Source organism: Perca fluviatilis, chromosome 5, assembly GCF_010015445.1.
Source record: "Perca fluviatilis chromosome 5, GENO_Pfluv_1.0, whole genome shotgun sequence".
Classification (NCBI taxonomy): domain Eukaryota; kingdom Metazoa; phylum Chordata; class Actinopteri; order Perciformes; family Percidae; genus Perca; species Perca fluviatilis.
The window spans coordinates 26,577,993-26,595,959 of record NC_053116.1 but is presented as its reverse complement, the minus strand read 5'-3'; the positions used below and the strand labels follow the sequence as shown (position 1 = coordinate 26,595,959).

General features: G+C 38.2%; 1 protein-coding gene across 2 annotated transcripts; it reads right to left on the bottom strand.

The window, feature by feature from the left end:
• Positions 1 to 1,108: 1,108 nt before the first annotated feature.
• sgk2a (serum/glucocorticoid regulated kinase 2a) lies at positions 1,109 to 15,282 on the bottom strand. Of its 2 annotated transcripts, XM_039801522.1 has the most exons (14): positions 15,074 to 15,282; positions 13,020 to 13,084; positions 11,291 to 11,352; positions 10,858 to 10,915; positions 10,108 to 10,191; positions 8,004 to 8,135; positions 6,976 to 7,088; positions 6,764 to 6,800; positions 6,544 to 6,630; positions 6,252 to 6,347; positions 4,550 to 4,705; positions 4,052 to 4,141; positions 3,794 to 3,831; positions 3,052 to 3,190 (listed from the first exon to the last, which is right to left on the bottom strand). In XM_039801522.1, exons 2-13 carry the CDS (start codon positions 13,038 to 13,040, stop codon positions 3,820 to 3,822), a joined length of 948 nt encoding a protein of 315 aa, XP_039657456.1. In that variant the 5' UTR covers positions 13,041 to 13,084; positions 15,074 to 15,282; the 3' UTR covers positions 3,052 to 3,190; positions 3,794 to 3,819. The 2 variants fall into 2 exon arrangements, with proteins under 2 accessions (XP_039657455.1, XP_039657456.1); XM_039801521.1 differs by lacking the exon at positions 3,794 to 3,831 and having other exon boundaries at positions 1,109 to 3,190; positions 15,074 to 15,280.
• Between the last annotated feature and the right edge of the window lie 2,685 nt (positions 15,283 to 17,967).

Here is a 17,967-nt window from a genome sequence, read left to right as displayed (position 1 = left end):
ACAGCTTTAAGGGTAGTAAGAGGAGCTGAGGTGGTTGCCAACAGAGTTGCAATAATTTAATGAAGTACAGAAAAATCTGAACACTTATTTGAAAGTAAAAAAGGTGGAAGTGCTTTCAATAAGGTGTGGAAGAAGTACTCAGATCTGAGTATGTAACATGGTAAAGATACTCCATTTCAAGTAAAAATCCTGTATTCAAAATCTTACATAAGTTAAAGTACAATCGTATTATCAGCTAAATTAAAGACAAGTTGAAGTACTCATTGTGCTTACTAATCGTTATTATCACTGATGCATTACAGTAATGTGTGAGCAGCATTATTGGAGTTGGTTGAACGTTATACTGCTGGGCTTTTGGATCAGCAAACTTCAATCTTATAAAAAAACATTTCTGTCTGTAATAAAGTCGTATAAACCTGGTTTTGTAGTGCAATAACAATATTCAGTCCTTTATTTAATATGAAAAAAAGTTCTAGAAATGATGTCTATATTGAAACAATAAAGAGATTGGTTAAAGAAAAGTAGATTTTTAGAAAATTCTTAAAACAAGTTGATTTTCAGGTTGAAATATTTCTACTATACGTGGGCAGTTTTTCCACTTTTTATAAGAAAATAAAACATTAAGGACTCACTTAACAAGGAAGGAAGGATAGACACTAATTTCAGCAATGTTCGCTCAGGTCATCACTAAGGTGAAAGGATTTTTGATAACTTGTAAAGTTACTAAACTGCACTGATTAGTTAATAACCAAAAACATTGTTTCTGTTATGCAAACATATTTAATGGCTCATCCAAAAGAACATGTAAATGTTTTGACGGATGTTTGAATTATTAACACTGTTTCTATGTACACACACGCACGCACGCACACGCACACGCACACACACACACACACACACACACACACACCCATCAGCCTCTGTTTATAGAATCAGTCAGGGACCAACAGCTCGGCATGCAGGCTTACAAATGGGGAACAAGGAGTGCCAGAGCAGCATTAGTCTGAGTGACTTTAGACCATGTAGAAGAAAATATTAAAGCTGTATTTCCTGGTTGGCATATTTAGTTTTTTTAAGAATATCAATAGGAGCATACTATTTTCAGAAATTGGTAGAGAAGAGCATCTTTAATATCAGATATACAAACAAGACTTTAAGTATATAAATGAGATAATAAAAATAAAATGCAAGGATATCAGATGTACAAGTGTATCACTCATTACTGCAAATGCCAAGCACCATCAATCACCAACTTCATTTCCAAGGCAGAGAGGCATTTTATGGTTTACATTGATATAATCACATTACTACAGTATATATTGCAAAGCTGCTACTGTATATTTACATATGTTACATACAGTATTTTCAATATAACATTGACATGTATTATGAAACAAAACACAACTTATATCACCGTCCACTATCTATAGGCTAAAATAATATTTTCCCAGTTTCCCAGTTACAAAACAGAAAACCACAGTCCATAGAATAAACCATACTGTGCACACTGCGGTGTAGTTGACTGACATTTTAAAAAGGTGCTACATGAAGGATTTTCCATCGTCGGTGCATTATCTGCAAATTAATTTTGCCACGTTGACATAGTTGCCATAAACAAACAAGACCACTATTGTAAGGACTGAGAGATTCTGTTTCAGACCAGGTGTAATTATTGACTATTAGTTCTGTTAGCTACTTTAGCTTAGTATTTAGTGATGGCTTCTCTCTCTCTCTCTCTTCTGCTCTCTCTTGCTTGGAGCATATATTATTTAATGCCCACATAAAACAAACTTTCGAGGAGTGCCTTTTTTACCTGCTTAATATTTCAAAAACTAGGCTGGACTGTTGTAATTCCTTATTATTAGGTTGCTTAAATAAGTCCTCAAGCTGATCCAGAATGCTGCAGCGCGTGTACTGACAAGAACTAGAAAAAGAGATCATATTTCTCCAGTAAGAGCTTCTCTGCACTGGCTCCCTGTAAAATCCAGAATTGAATATAAAATCCTTCACCTGACCTACAAAGCTCTTAATAGTCAGGCACTGTTATAGCCCAAAGAGCTCATATTACCCTATTGCCCCTCTGCACTGCGCTCCCAGAATGCAGAGTTACTTGTGGTTCCCAGTCTCCTAAAGTAGAATGGAAGCCATGTAGTTGATTAAACACTTCAGTAATCAGCACACAGCAGCAGGAATGATATGTGTGTTTCATCTACAGTCTCTGATTTGGGAGAGGGGCTGTGTGTTTACACAGGAATGACTTCATTCATTATTCATATTTTCCTTTTTATTATGTTATTTTCCTGTTTAAAGACTTTATTTGACTGAAAATACATAAATGAGGCGGTTGGAACATGCAGAGGAGCAGAGTGTAAATATTTTATTTATAAGCCTGTATTAATTGTTTGCACAACTTGAACCAGCCGCATTGATATTCCATCAGCTGCACCATTACACATCAGCTGTCTGGTTACACCTGGTTTGCACCAATGCCTGTGGTCACCAAAATTGCAAAAGATTTTCTGGTCAAGCCCATTTTTGTTTGCGCCTGGAGATTTTGCTTGTGTTTGCATCTGCACCCTATTTTAGGAAAATAGAGCCCTAAGTCTGGCTGGACCAACATGATATGATAATGTCTGTGTATAAAATAATTGTTAAACACACTATTAGTTCCATTGCAAATGAATGGAATAAAAATAATTTGCACTGCATCTTAAAGATGCTCCTACTTCTTGCAAGTCCTGTATATTTGGTAACACGTTCATGTTAAACTTCGCTATCTCTCTAAGAACAGACCTGGGACTTCCAGGCAAAAAAAATGTTTTATATGTTAACATTAAATGTCTCCATTGCAGGTGGGCTCTTTCTCTGCTACACCCTCAAGAGGGAATCCCTGCAGTAGTCAAACAGGATAGGTACCACATGGAATTTCTGCAATGTTACATGAGGAGCACTTATTTTCATGAGATTCAAAAAGGTGTCATCACGCCATAAAATCAATCACCCTGTTTAAACATTTGAACAGTTAACTCCTGCCTCACAGAAAGCTGTCCTCGGTGGCAACGAAGGAGAACCCATTGAAGGCGTTGTTGGAGCTGCTGCTGGTGTTCAGCTCCGGGGTCCGACTCACCGAGTTAGGAACCATTTCTCTGGTGAACTCTGGATCAATATGCTGAGTGTCAGCTGGGCCTCTCTGAAAGATGAAACAATCTATGTAGGCTAAGTGATAATGTGCGACAAGTTGTCCTTATATATGAAATAATGGATGAGGTGGAGGTAAAGTTTCAGCTGGCAGGTTTTTTATTTTCTATTAATAGAAACTTGTCAGCCAATCAGGAACAAATCTTTTCTGTTGCCATGGTACTATGAATAACAGTGACTAAACCTAGAGCCAGTTGCTCTATAAACACAAATCATAAAGATCACCCCCAAGAAGAATTCTCATATAAGTGATGTTTCTTATGTTTTCTAAAAGAAATAACAAAGAAAATAAATTTTCTAGTTTACATTATGCAGTGATGATTAGTAACCACTAATCGCTGAACGACAAAGAAAAGATTTCCAGCTACAAAATATCAAACAATGCTATTGAAAGATAAATGAAGGCAAAGCACTGCAGAGGATGTTCAAACCGTAACCATGCCTCTATTGGGCCTTTATGACAAACATCATAAGAGGTGAGGGACGATTTCAGATGATTTAAAAAAAAAAAAAAAAAAAAAACGAACGAACGAGAGTCCAAAAGTCAAAGAAATTTGCTTGGATTAAAATGTGAGTAAATAATATAAAGCCTTACAAAGAGGTTGAACTGGTGAACCTTTGTCACCTGTTTATCTGAAAGAGAGGATACAAATAAGAACATATGTAAAGGGACTGAGATTTAGAAAATGATACAAGGGGGTTTTGTTGACTGATGTCACTGGTTGTGTTGTAGGTGAAAAAAACTCAAGGGTAGGTAAATGATTATTTTTCTAGGCAGGCACACACAGCGGGCAAAACAGACTTAATATGTAAAGACACGAGCAGTCACAGTTCACAGCCGGAAACAACTCACCACATTCGGGTTGTAAGGAGGAGTGATTCTCTTGTGGTCAAGGTCGTCCCAGTTGATTGGAGAGAAAAAGATGTGGTTCTTTATTTCTAACTATGAATTAAAGAAAGAAAAGTTATACATGTGCTGTATATAGTAAAACTGGCATTTTTCCATTCCTCCTATTAAAAATTCAGACTCATTTATGAGAACAAACAGGCACTCCAATGGAGATTTGTACAGTGATTATGCTGTTTTAAACCATGGGAAAGAAAGTATGGCAGTGATGTCATCTTGGTAAATTTTCTCAGAGGGACTGGGTGCAGATCTGTTCTCAGAAAAGTCCAAACCCCTTTAAAGAGGTCTTATACTGTTCCAGGCTAGTTTCCTAAACATGGAATGAGCCTAGTCCTTGACTAAAGCAACATTTAATGCCATCATCCTTTGTCTAAGACTAGGCTTATTTCTTGTCTGGCAAACCATCTGTTTTAACGTGTAGCAACGGTTGAAAGACACACTCACAAAGTCGGCGATGGCCCCAAGACGTCTGTGCTGGTCCTTCTGCAGAAGACCCACCAGCAGAGAGCAGACGGCATCAGACTTTCCTGGGGGCAGTGGCAGGGGCTTGTGGAGGATCCCATCATACATTTCACCGACATCACGGCTGTAGAAAGGAGGCTGAAGCAGAGGGATGGGTACAAACATCATGAGTATAAAATTAAACCATTTGTATTCCTTAAGACCATGACTCCCTAGTGTTAACTACAACTTATAACTAACAGGTTGCATTTTAGATGTGTGTGTCTTTACGACCTGAGTGTAAAACAGATGAAGAAGGAAAGTTGTTTTACATATTTACAAATTTATAAATTATATATTCTATGTGTGTAATCAAGAGTCTTCAGACAAGCTAGCGGCTCTGTAAGACTGTACGTAGTTATGGCTGCAGTACATTGAGCTAAATGTCAACATCAGTATGCTAACATGCTGATATTTAGCAGGTCATATTTACCATGTTTGCCATTAGGGGTGCACGATTCAGAAAATGTCACGATTCGATTCAATACCGATTTTTAGGCTCAAAATGCGATTCTAAATCAATTTTCAATTAAAAAAATGATTCTTGATTAAAAATCAATTTCAGTATGTAAATGTAGTTACTTTTCCCATGTGATTGCAGTAGACATACCATTTAAAAGAAAAGAAACACAACAAATGAAATGTAAGTTTGATATTACTTTATATGTCTTCATACAAAAACAAAAACTTTTGCAACTAAAAACTGCAAAGTGCCAAGCTTTGGCCAGCTTTCAAATACATTTATTTCAAGTATAAAATAAATAAAAAGAGCTTTTTGTTCAGAGATCGGTGGGAGTTTAGAGCATTAAAAGAGTACTTTAGGTCGTTGTTCGTCCACGTCTTTAATGCTAATCTCTGGGCCATTGCGTACCACGTGAGTTCTCAAGTTTGTGGTGTTTCCAAAATACTTAACTTTTGCTTTGCAAAGCCTGCCAATAGCATGATTCCTATCGAGTTCCGTCTTCCCTTCGAGGTTATAAAATGATGAATCTGATGATGCTATGAATCGATTTTGAATCGGTAGAGCTTGAATTGCGATACGAATGTGAATCGATTTTTTTGCACACCCCTATTCGCCATCCTAATTTAGTGTTAGCATGATAACATTTGCTCATTACCAAACACAAAAGTACAGCTGATGGAAATCTGATACATTTTGTATAAATAACAATTTTGACCTGATGGTGGCGCTAGAGGAAATGTTTAAGGATCACCAAGTGATTACAATTCATTCTGAGGGGAACATGAATGTGTGAACCCAATTTCATGGCAATCCATTCAATAGTTCAGTCTCCGACTGACCTGCTTGCATGGCTACAACGGGGCCAATTTTCTATGAAAAGTTTCTGTATATATTTGAGGTCCCAAGAGGATAAAGCCTAATATTTTAGAGATGCTCAGCCTTTTCTCTAGCGCAGCCAGGCCTACTTGTACATGAAAAATATCAAAATCTGACGCGCACATTGCCACGAAATGTACTGAGCATGTTCATGTTCCCCAGAGGCTGAACCTGTTCTAGTTTGGACACTCCATGAGTTTTTTTTTAGCACCACCCTCCTTGCACACAATATATACTGTATTGTAGTCAACACAAAGATGCTTCCAAAAGGAATAACGTGCAAATCAGCCACACAAACACACATACCAGACTGTAGATCATCTCATAGGTCACTGCTCCCAGACACCACCAGTCCACTGTCCTGTCATAGGCTTCCTTACGAAGAACCTCTGGAGCCAAGTACTGCAGACAGATAGAAAAAGAGGGTATGGGCTATTTCTCTTTCTACAAGTGGCTTTTATATTATATGTTATATATTATATATATTGATGTAATTGTCAGCCCTCTACACCTCTAAAACGTAACCATGTATGACACAGTAGGATAGATAACTCATCAAACGTCCTTTTCCCGTTTATATGTACAGTTTTTTACTCACTTCTGGAGTCCCACAGAAAGTCGAGGTGGTTCCCTCCGGCTCTACACCTTCTTTGCACAGCCCAAAATCTGTCAGCACCACATGGCCCTGCACACAACAAACCACAAGCAGGAACTTATATTTACATTTCAGTAAAAGAAATATATTTACAATGACTGCAATAAAGCTAAAAAAATATGGAGGAGTTGAAGTTTACAGAAACAAATCAAATTGGACTCACCTGAGAGTCTAAGAGAATATTCTCTGGCTTCAGATCTCTGCAACAGACAAGAACGCAGATTATCATGATAGAAAGTAAAAATAGATAATCTGCGAATTGACTGGTTTGTGTTTTACAGTATTTAACCTTAAAGCCACTACGGTTTGGATGTAAAATATAATCAATCGGGCCAACCCATAAGAGTATTTTAATAAATGTCTGTCGGTTCTGACCTGTAAACGATGTTGAGAGAATGAAGATAGCCGATGGCACTCGCTACCTCAGCTGAGTAGAACCTCGCTCTGGGCTCGGAGAAACACCTCTCTCTTTGCAGGTGGAAGAACAGCTACAGAAAGAGAGAGAGAATAATGGGAGGATAGATGGACAGAGCATGGAGAGGATGGTGGGAGAAATTAAAATAAAAAATAAAATACTTTCAACCAGGCTCTGGGGTAACATGCTTGGCCCTCCGCACAGAAGCACAGCAAAGTTTGTGTGTTTGAAATCGAGGCTGCTGACTGCACGCCAGTGAGTTGTGTCTGATTTTATTTGATATGTGTAAATAAAGGATTACTTATTAGGACATTATTACAGTGCAGCCTGCCGTGTCCCAGCTGAACAACAAGTAAACAAAATGTACAGGCATTAGATGATTTGATGTAAAACCAGGTCTTACTCCAGTTTAATTCAAAGTGTGGATTTTTTTTTATAATAGCCTTAAAAACTTATACAACCCTGGCAGGATAAATAAAATAAAATACTATTCATAGTTTTAAAACTGTTTGCACGGGAATTTATTTTAGAAGACTGAAGATGTTATGTGTAGTATTTTTAACATATCAAAGCAATAGTTGCAAATGCACTGGTCTAGAGCTAGATGAGAAGATTGATACCACTCTCATGTATGTATGCTAAATATTAAGCTGCAGCTAACAGATGGTTAGCCTAGCTTAGCATAAAGACTGTCTTGTCTAGCAGGATGCCACTAATTGATCTATGCACAGTCAAAGCAGTTTGTGTCATAAACCAGAACATCACATATTATAAAAGTATACTAGGTGTTGACCTTCATTATAGGAAACATCTACAATCTGAAAATGTAAATTGGTGACTAGTGCTAAAACACCACATTACATTTTGTTTGTGTGTTTTATTTTGGAAACTGATATTTACTCCATACCAAAGTCCATTTCTGACCATGTCCAATGAAAATAAAGTATTCCATGTTCATGTATGTACTTATTTAGTTTAAGACACATACCTCTCCCCCATTCACATAGTCGAGGACGAAGTAGAGCTTCTCCGGGGTCTGGAAGGAGTAGTGGAGCCGAACCAGAAAGGGATGCTTGAGACTCTTCAGCAGCACATTTCTTTCTGCCATAATGTTCTTTTGCTGAAGAGAGAAGACACCAGAGTGAGACGCCGATGACAACATCAAATCAAAATCCCACGGTAACACTTTACAATAAGGTACACAAAAAAATAGGTAGTTAATGATTAGTTACTGTTTTTGAAAGGGTAGTTACCCTTTTTGAAAAGGGTAGTTACCCTTTTTGAGAAGGGTAACGAATGGTTAGTTACCCTTTTTGAAAAGGATAGTTATCCTTTTTCAGAAGGGTAGTTACCCTTTTTGAAAAGGGTAGTTAGGGTAGTTACCCTTTTTGAAAAGGGTAGTTACCCTTTTTAACTACCCTTCTCAAAAAGGGTAACTACCCTTCTGAAAAAAGGTAACTACCCTTTTCAAAAAGGGTAACTATTCAATTCAATTCAATTCAATTTTATTTATAGTATCAAATCATAACACGAGTTATCTCGAGACACTTTACAGATAGAGTAGGTCGAGACCACACTCTATAATTTACAAAGCCCCAACAATTGCAGTAATTCCCTCAAGAGCAAGCAGTGCGACCAGTGCGACAGTGGCGAGGAAAAACTCCCTCTTGGGAAGAAACCTCGGACAGACCCAGGCTCTTGGTAGGCGGTGTCTGACGGGCCGGTTGGGGATGTGATGAACAGTGGCGATAATAGTCACATTAATAATGGAACAGTGACTTCAAATGGTAGTCGTAGTAGTTCATGTCATATCAGGGCGCTGCAGGGCGTTACAGGATGTAGCGTGGCCCAGCAGAGCATGGATGGACGTAGCAGGAAGCAGCAGGGTTCAGCAGGACGCAGCATGACACTGCAGGGCACCGCAGAGCTTAGCAGGGAGTGCAGCAGGACCACGGCGACAGCTGCAACCAGGATCTTGGTGCCAACGTTCTCCAAAGAAATACGCTGGGGGAAAAAACATAAGGACTCCGGGGAGTAAACTCCCCAGAAGCTACCCTTCTGAAAAAGGGTAACTACCCTTCTGAAAAAGGGTAACTACCCTTCTCAAAAAGGGTAACTACCCTTCTGAAAAAGGGTAACTACCCATTTGAAAAAGGGTAACTAACCATTCGTTACCCTTCTGAAAAAGGGTAACTACCCTTTTGAAAAAGGGTAACTAACCATTCGTTACCCTTCTGAAAAAGGGTAACTACCCATTTGAAAAAGGGTAACTAACCATTGTTACCCTTCTGAAAAAGGTTAACTACCCTTCTGAAAAAGGGTAACTACCCTTTTCAAAAAGGGTAACTACCCTTTTGAAAAAGGGTAACTAACCATTTGTTACCCTTCTGAAAAAGGGTAACTACTCTATAACTACCTATTTGTTTGTGTACCTTATTGTAAAGTGTTACCAAGAATTATACAGCAGATGCTCAAAAACAGAGAATGACAAGATTTCTTGACTGGCAGTATCTACATTAAAGATGTAATGAGCACACAAAAAGATTGCCGTTTAATATCTTAAAACTTCACTTCAGTAGTAGCAAACAAATGAAAGAAGGACAAGTGTGTTTGATCAGACAAACACAGAAGTGGCTCAGGTTGTTTTCTGGGAGTTGGTGAAAATCTGCCCTTTGTACAGAACAAGCTGTAGATTAGATAAGATTCAGATCATGTTGCTGGGTGAAAACACTGTTTACTAATAACATTTTCCTCTTGGCTCATTGAGCTATTTTCCACCCTTATTTACTTTAGCCTGCAGCACATCAGAGTACTGTGAAATTCAATCTACATTTATCTATTTTGATTTCCTGGTCGTAATTTTTCAACATAATTTGCTCTGAGGGAATTTAAATGAAAAACAGAGTGCCTCTGAAAATGAAACCTCTCCTTTATGATTTTTAAGATGGAGGTTTCAAGTGTTAGAGCTTTGGGGAGGTTTGGTTTGTATTAGTGTGGAGGCTGGGTTCATAAAGGACTTTGTAGAAAGAAATGATGAAGCCAGAAAGGATCAGCTGGACAAGCTACTTTAATACTGAGATAGCAGAGCCCACCTCTTTGTTCTTCAGGATGACTTTCTTCTGCAGCACTTTGACGGCGTAGAATTTGTTGTCGGCTTTGAGCTTGGCAAGCAGGACCTGCACGAAGGTTTGATTGTCAGTGGTTTGTTTGGTAAACAGACTGCGCCACCATCTCGACACAGCGCTGTCACAACATTACATCAAACCCCTCTGAGAACATAACACAGATATGTGATCTGTGGAAACAGATGACACTGAGAAATCTGAGTAGGGTGTAGATCGACCTGAGGCCAACAAAAACATTATTTACTTGATTTTTATGGAGAAATACAAACCTGCTGACAAAGTTGCATTCAAAGTTGATTGTATTCTTTATATAAAACACGTCTCTGGTTCTGTCTTATTTCTTAGTGTTTTGCTGTTCCACTGATAATGTTCAGGTAACCTTAACATGCCTTAGTAGACTGTAAAGTTAATGATTCATGAAATTGGCAGCACATTTTGATCAGACAGTAATCAGCAGGTAGACTCCCTAGTGACCCTGTCTGCAGTGTCAGACAGCTCTCTCTCTTTCTTTTTCTCTCTCTCTCTCATTCTCTCTCTCTCTCTCTCTCTCTGATCCGGGTCTATCATTTGATGTCATTACCTGGTCTCACAGAGACTAGTTTAAACCACTTTCACTGCGGGTGAGTATGTGACCTGAATGAGTTGCAATAAGGAAACTGCTGATATATTCAACAATAAAGAGATAGATAGATAAATAAGTAATTGTTTCAGTATTACCTTTCCAAAGGTCCCCTTGCCAATGACAGCCAAGAAGTCAAAGTCAGTTGGCCTGGCACTGAAACAAGACCGAGAGTTATCTATTAAATGGTGGACAAAATTACATAATAACCTCTAAAGCACTTTATTTGTAATAGCTTACAAATGGTAGAAAAGCAACCAGCAAAAAAAAAAATCAATGCTTTGTTCAAATCGACCCTTCACTCAAAATTGGCCTTTTCATACATAAAATACAGAATACAATATATATATATATTTGAGATTTTCAATATTTTGTGAAAATACCTGATCCAGAACACTGAATATACACTTTTAACAAATACAGTACCAGTTTATTTTTGCTCTATATATTATAATACATATGTTATATATAGCTGTATTGATGAATATAAAGAGAGCTACATGCTGGTCAGTGAGAGCAGAGATTACTGACTTTGGGTTTGCTGAAGGTCCCAGGTTGACATCATCACGAGGAGAGGAGGATGGGGACCGCAGCTGGAGGACAAATAAATATGGCGTCAGGTTTATGTCATATCTCGCGAGCGCGATAAAACCTGCTCACGAGCAAATTATATAATTTCACACGTGCAGATATTACTCTTTGCGCACCAATTCAACAATCAAGAGTTGTACAAGCAGCTGCGAGCGAAACAAAACATAGGGAGAGGGAAAGAATGGCACCTGTGTGTATTAAACTTAGCATCATGTGCACAGAGCAGCCACCACGCGCCCATGAGTGTCTGCTTTGCGAGCGCTGGAGGGCATACACGCGAGAGTGCACAAACTAAGTAGGTCCGTGGGTGGGATCGCCTTGAAAGTGACCAATCATAGGAGGGTCAGTGCCTCCTTGGTTTCCGACCCAAAATGTCAAAAGTCAGTTTCATTCGTGCGAGCAGAAATCAACTTCGAGAGAAGAGTTTACCTGCGAGAGCGCGTATGCCCTCCAGCGCTCGCAAAGCAGACACTCATGGGCGCGTGGAGGCTGCTCTGTGCACGTGATGCTTTGTTTAATACACGCTGGTGCCATTCTTTCCCTCTCCCTATGTTTTGTTTCACGCTCTCAGCTGCCTGTACAACTCTTGATTGTTGAATTGGTGCACGAAGAGTAATATCTGCGCGTGTGAAATGATATAATTTACTCGTGAGCACGTTTTATCGCACTCGCAAGATATGACATAATCCTCCTGATGCCATAAATAAACACAAAACATGTCAGCAAAAGAAAGAACACAAAACATGTCAGCAAAAGAAAGAAGACTTCACTTTGCCATCATATGTCTAAATGGAGATACATAAAACATGAATAATTTGTGTTTAAAAACTTTCATTAACTTGCACCATTCAACATCAGCATTACTCAAAATATTTCTTCTTTCCCCTGTTTTGGTTGGCAAACAACCCTATTGTGCATTACAGCGATCATATGAGGAGTGGGACAGACACAGGCTTGTTATTCCTCTATCTAGCAGGATTAATATCAGTTTTCCTTGAACGACTTTCACAACCTGAGTCTGGTGTTTTCAGATTTTTATCTTTGTGAAAAGCACAATGCGGGAATCTCTTTACCTCCTGCGGACTGAAAACCAAAACTTAGACGAAAAGATGTGATTTCAGATATAGCGGGTTTAGTTTCAACTTGATTGAACTAGTGTGACATGCTGTAAGAAAAATCAAATGCACTCCATTTGTCTCAAAATAAAAAATAACTGACTGCTACTTAGTCATTTACTTTTATTTTGAGACAAAACGGTCTCCATAAACTGGTAGCACACAAACAGCGGCACCAAAAGGGAAGAATATTCAGCCTGAAGATAAAAAAACACGAGGATCTGAGTAACTTTGCCTCATATTGCATGATCACTGAGTAATTACAATCCTTTTGGAAAGAGTCCACTGTTAGAGATCATCCGTTTGATATATTTAATGTATGAAGGAATTTGTTTTGGGCTGTGGAGATATGAAATCATGTTGGGAAAATTACAACACAAACAACCCCATTCACCCCAGACCTCCTGGATGTATCACTAATTTGCTCACAGACATTTGTTAAACAAACATCCTTTTCTTGAAAATTGAGTTTAAACTGGGCTGCAGGCGGATCCCCTGTCACATGGCCTAAATAGAAAACCAAAACCAAAAGCACAATACTGAAATGCACTCACATTACAGTGTGCCATGGCCATTATCCATTCCACTCCTGCTGATCCAGCATCGGTGTTTGACAGACCTGTGAGAGGAGATGTTGAGAGGCATGAGGTCAGCAGCTGTGCAGAATGCAACTGTGGTGGTGAACATTTATTACTTTAACCTTTTCTCATTTCACAGATAAGATCTTCTCGTGAGCCCAGACTCAGTGTGTGTGTGTGTGTGTGTGTGTGTGTGTGTGTGTGTGCGTGCGTGCGTGCGGAGACTGCATCAGGTAACACATTTACATGGTAAATATTGTTGTGTCATTCTCGTATCTGTCAAAAAATAGGGGATGACAAAGGTCTCACATACACATGCACACACAGAAATTAAACAAAACTCGTAATTATTCCAGTTTATTTTTCCATCAGGAAAGCCTGTTTATGTAGGCATACAGACGACGGAGGAGCCAAATGTAGCATTTAAGCCAATAACTTCTCTATCAAATTGCATGATGCCCCAGTAATTTAAGATGTAATACCCAAATTTGCTGTGCATCTACTGAAAAATCACACAAAGCAAGAAAAGATCACTCATTACTAGTAACATTAGGAGGTTCATAACTATCTGGAGAAGTTAATGTCCAAGTAGCAAATTAAAAACAAATACAAGCATCTTAACCCCTGGGGACAAAAGTATGATCTAAAACAGACTTTAGACCCACTTGGACCCTTTTTAACACTTTATTACTCAAGTCATAAACTGAGCTTCAACTATTTATTTTCCCCATTGTTATCCAAACTACATGTTATCGCTAACTTCTGTCTGTTCACTAAAAAAATACCCCATTAATTAAGGCATCACAGTCTGCAGTGCAACATTTATATTATTTGAAATTGTTCATTTTAACCAAGTTGCACCCATGTTTATGGCAGTTTCCCCACAATAATATATACAAGACGAAAACATGTGATTGACATATTGTTGATCGACTTACATTATTTGAATCAACAATGTGAACAGAAAATGCAATACATAGCCAACACATGCAAAGCGTTCTGAGTTGGTTTTTTTTGTTGATGTTTGGATAAGTGACCAACTCCTGAAGAGATTGAAATCAAGATTAAATAATCTATGACCTAACATTTTATTATTTAGGCCTATTTATATTTCCTTTCCATGCCTATTATCATTTTTACTGATATTTATTTAATAATCTTACACTTACATTTTATTCCTCCTATAGCTTGGCACACTGAATCTTGTTGTGCATGTACAATGACAATACAGCTATTTGTATTTGTATAAATATGGACACAGAGACATACAAAGAGACCATATCTGCAGGTTATAATGACCATGCACAATTCTATATTTTACGTTGTTTAATCTTCTAAATTCATCTTTGCCCACAACACTCAAGGAAAACCTTCCAAGGTTTATTCCTCAGAGCGGGCAGGAGATTTTAAACTCTGACAGAAAAGAACAATAATAATTTTGCCTATCCCACAATTCTCACTATTGAGTTTACAACTGGTCCTCTTTAGAAATATGACTTTTCATTGAAAAAGCACAAGTTTTTGAATGACTCGAATGATCTGAATAAGCACAGATTCAAAGACAAGCAAAATATGATAAGACAGCCTGAATTTTGCATAGACTATAAGACTAGGGATCACCTGAGCCATCATTATTCTCAATAAGTAACTCAGATATTCAATTCAATTCAATTCAGTTTTATTTATAGCATAAAATCAACAAGAGTTATCTCAGGACACTTTACAGATAGAGTAGGTCTAGACCACACTATAATTTACAAGACACAACAATTTCAGTAATGACTGTTTTAGAATATACCAAATATTAGCATTACTACACTAATATTAGCAGCACAATAAGGTTACTATAAGTTGATTAGCTGAACAAGAATAGCTACAATTAAGAGATGGGCTACAGTAGACCTAATAATCTACAAATATACTGGCGCATTATCCGCCAAAATAGAAAATAATCTAATTTAATTTAGGAATAAACAGGCACTCTACAGATAATCCGGGTTATCAGTTTGAAATCAGTACAGTTTGCTCACCTGCGTGCAGGCGATGAGTTGATCAGTGTGCTGTGTTCAGGACACTGAGGAGACTCAGCTGGCAGGCTCAAAGCTGAAGCTGATCTGAGGTCAGTTTTTTTTGTTTACGGTCACGAAGGAAGGTCGACTTCAAGAGAGTGAATCATTGGTGAAAAGTTACACATCTTTAAAATGAGGCGGAGCAAGGAGTGTGTGTGTGTGTGTGTGTGTGTGTGTGTGTGTGTGTGTGTGTGTGTGTGTGTGTGTGTGTGTGTGTGTGTGTGTGTGTGTGTGTGTGTGTGTGTGTGTGTGTGAAAAAGTTGGCTTTCCAGACTCCAAAATAATTTCACTTCCGGACTCTGTTCTTCGCTTTCAAAATAAGAGCAGTAGCCTATACTTGGACATTTATCTATATTTTTAGAAAGTCATTAGAAAGCTCTTTTTTTTTATAAATATCTTTTGTGCAGATGATGATTACAAAATACTTTGTCAGTGCTTGTGCACATACATTTCTACGGTGGCCAACAGGGGCAAACACACTGCAACTTAATGAAACACAAAACACAAGCAAATTAAGAAAACATCTTCATTAATTTGACAACACATGCGCAGCATTTAGCAAACGCGCTGCAAATACACACAACACAACCAAATACACAAACGCGCTGCAAAAACAGAAACGATGCAAAAAGAAAAGCACACAATCCCCGAAAACAAATGCAACAACAAAAAAATACTGCATCCAGATTACACAAGGGAAGTTCTCCAGGCCTCTAGGGCAAGCCTTGATTTTCGACCCCCATGAGAGAGAGAGAGAGAGAGAGAGAGAGAGAGAGAGAGAGCCTAATAGACTGTAAATCTTAAGTCTATGTTTGAGATATGTTTTCTCTCGTTTGGTGGGTGTGTCTCTAGTTTATTGGCTCAGGTGATACTCAACCAGCAGAGACGTGTCTGTAAACTCGTGGTAATAAAAAGGCAGAGCGCTCTCTCTCTCTCAGTGAGGTCGAAAATCAAGCTGTTCTGTGTGGTCTCCCTTATTTTCGAGCTGGTTAATGACAGTGATGAATCAGCAGATTAATGTGAAAACAGCCTATAGTGTCAAACTGTGCACATGCATCATTCTGCACAGTGAAGCTAAAACATCTAAACGAAGAAACCATAAGCAAATTACATCTTTGAATGAAGGTGGACTTTTTAAACATTTTAGCATTTTCCAGTCCAGCAATTAAGCATTTTACTTTTATTTTAAAGTGCTCATGCTCATTTTCAGGTTCATAACTGTATTTAGAGGTTATATCAGAATAGGGTTACATGGTTTAATTTTCAAAAAACACCATATTCTTTTTGTACTACAAATTGCTGCAGCTCTTTTCACCCTGTGTGTTGAGCTCTCTGTTTTAGCTACAGCGTGAGGCATCTCACTTCTGTTCCATCTTTGTTGGGACTTGCACATGTGCAGTAGCTAGGTAAGGACTAGCCTACTAGCTAGACAGTTGCAGAGTATTAGGCAAGGAGGTAAGCCTCTCTCCACAACGCATACCTCCTATGTCGCCATTTTGATGCTAACAAGCACTCACCCGCCGTTAGCATTCCATTGACTGCCATTCATTTTGATGCCACTTTGACAGCAAATAACTTTACATCTGAAGCGTTTAAAGACTTTATTTGTCCATTGTTTATTTCTAAAGAAACACAACAATGTATCAAAGTCTCCATTACCTTGTATCTCACGTTATGGCTCTTTAGCAGACATTTTTATAAAAATAGGCTAACAATTGTGTCATAACCATGCAATGTTTCATAACCATGCATGGAAGTAAAGGCTGGACTACAATTAAGCTGTTTGGAGCAGTTGGTGAACAGTGTTTTCTCTGGAAGATAGTGCCTTTGGGGTGGACTTTGGTCTTTTTCACTACACACACAAAAAAGATATATAACAAAAAAAAAGCAAAATATGAGCACTTTAAAATCAACTGAAGAGTGTTTCTGCACCATCCTCCCTTAAAATTATGAAATAAATAAGATACCTGCTATTGCTTCCAGTATGACACATTTAGCACCCAACAGTCTAATGAGTACTTTCATTTTGCTATCTGACTGCAGTAGAAGGTTATCAGCTTGTTCCCTGGCCTCTGCAGTGGAACAAGAAGATAATCAGCGAAAGCAGAAGTGACGTGAAAGGAGTGGGCCCCAACCACGACCAAATGTTAAAGACAACATGGTCAATAGGGGGATGTGATATAGGCAAAGTAAGTTTAAAGTCAATAAATAGTACAACACCTTCAATAGTACAACACACCTCAAAAAAGACAAGAGGCAACAGCTTTAATCAGACAAGACAGCTTTGGATGTTTATTAATTCCAATGGATTCAATGACATTTGTGACCCAAGATTTTACACACACACACAGGCGCACACACACACGCGCCACGCACACACACACACACACACACACACACACATCCCACCAGAGAGACAAAGAAGTAAGTAATTCCAAGAGCCCTTAAAACACCAGTCAGTAAAATAACTTTCATTCACAATATCAAATCTTTAAAGTGTTTTTTTTAACCAATTCTGACATATAATGTAAACATTTCGAAGAACACACTCTGAATGTTGTTTCCATCACACGTAAACTGCAAAGAGCTCCATTGAGTTGATTCGAAATCCATGTTTATAGTGCTAAAATGTGGATTTTTGCACTCTCTAGTGACCAAGTGTAGGAACATCATTGTGTAAAATCCATTTGGGTTTCACAGTTGTGCTAAAACGCCAATGCAAAGTGTCCATTTCATCTATTAAGACTTAAAGACTTAAAAAATTATTATAGATATAAAAACTGAAAACACTGTGTTGTTTCTGTTCTCTGACTCAGATTCTATATTAGATGGTAACATTTTAAATTCCAGCTCCT

Bases quoted from the DNA above. Each gene is read 5' to 3' on its own strand.
- sgk2a (XM_039801521.1), bottom strand. From the start codon at position 13,040: ATGGCCATGGCACACTGTAAT. The intron at 11,353-13,019 runs GTGAGTGCATTT...TTTGTCCTCCAG, and splicing joins TGGCCATGGCACACTGTAAT to CTGCGGTCCCCATCCTCCTC. The intron at 3,191-4,051 runs GTGAGTTGTTTC...TTCATCTTTCAG, and splicing joins CTCCTTACAACCCGAATGTG to AGAGGCCCAGCTGACACTCA.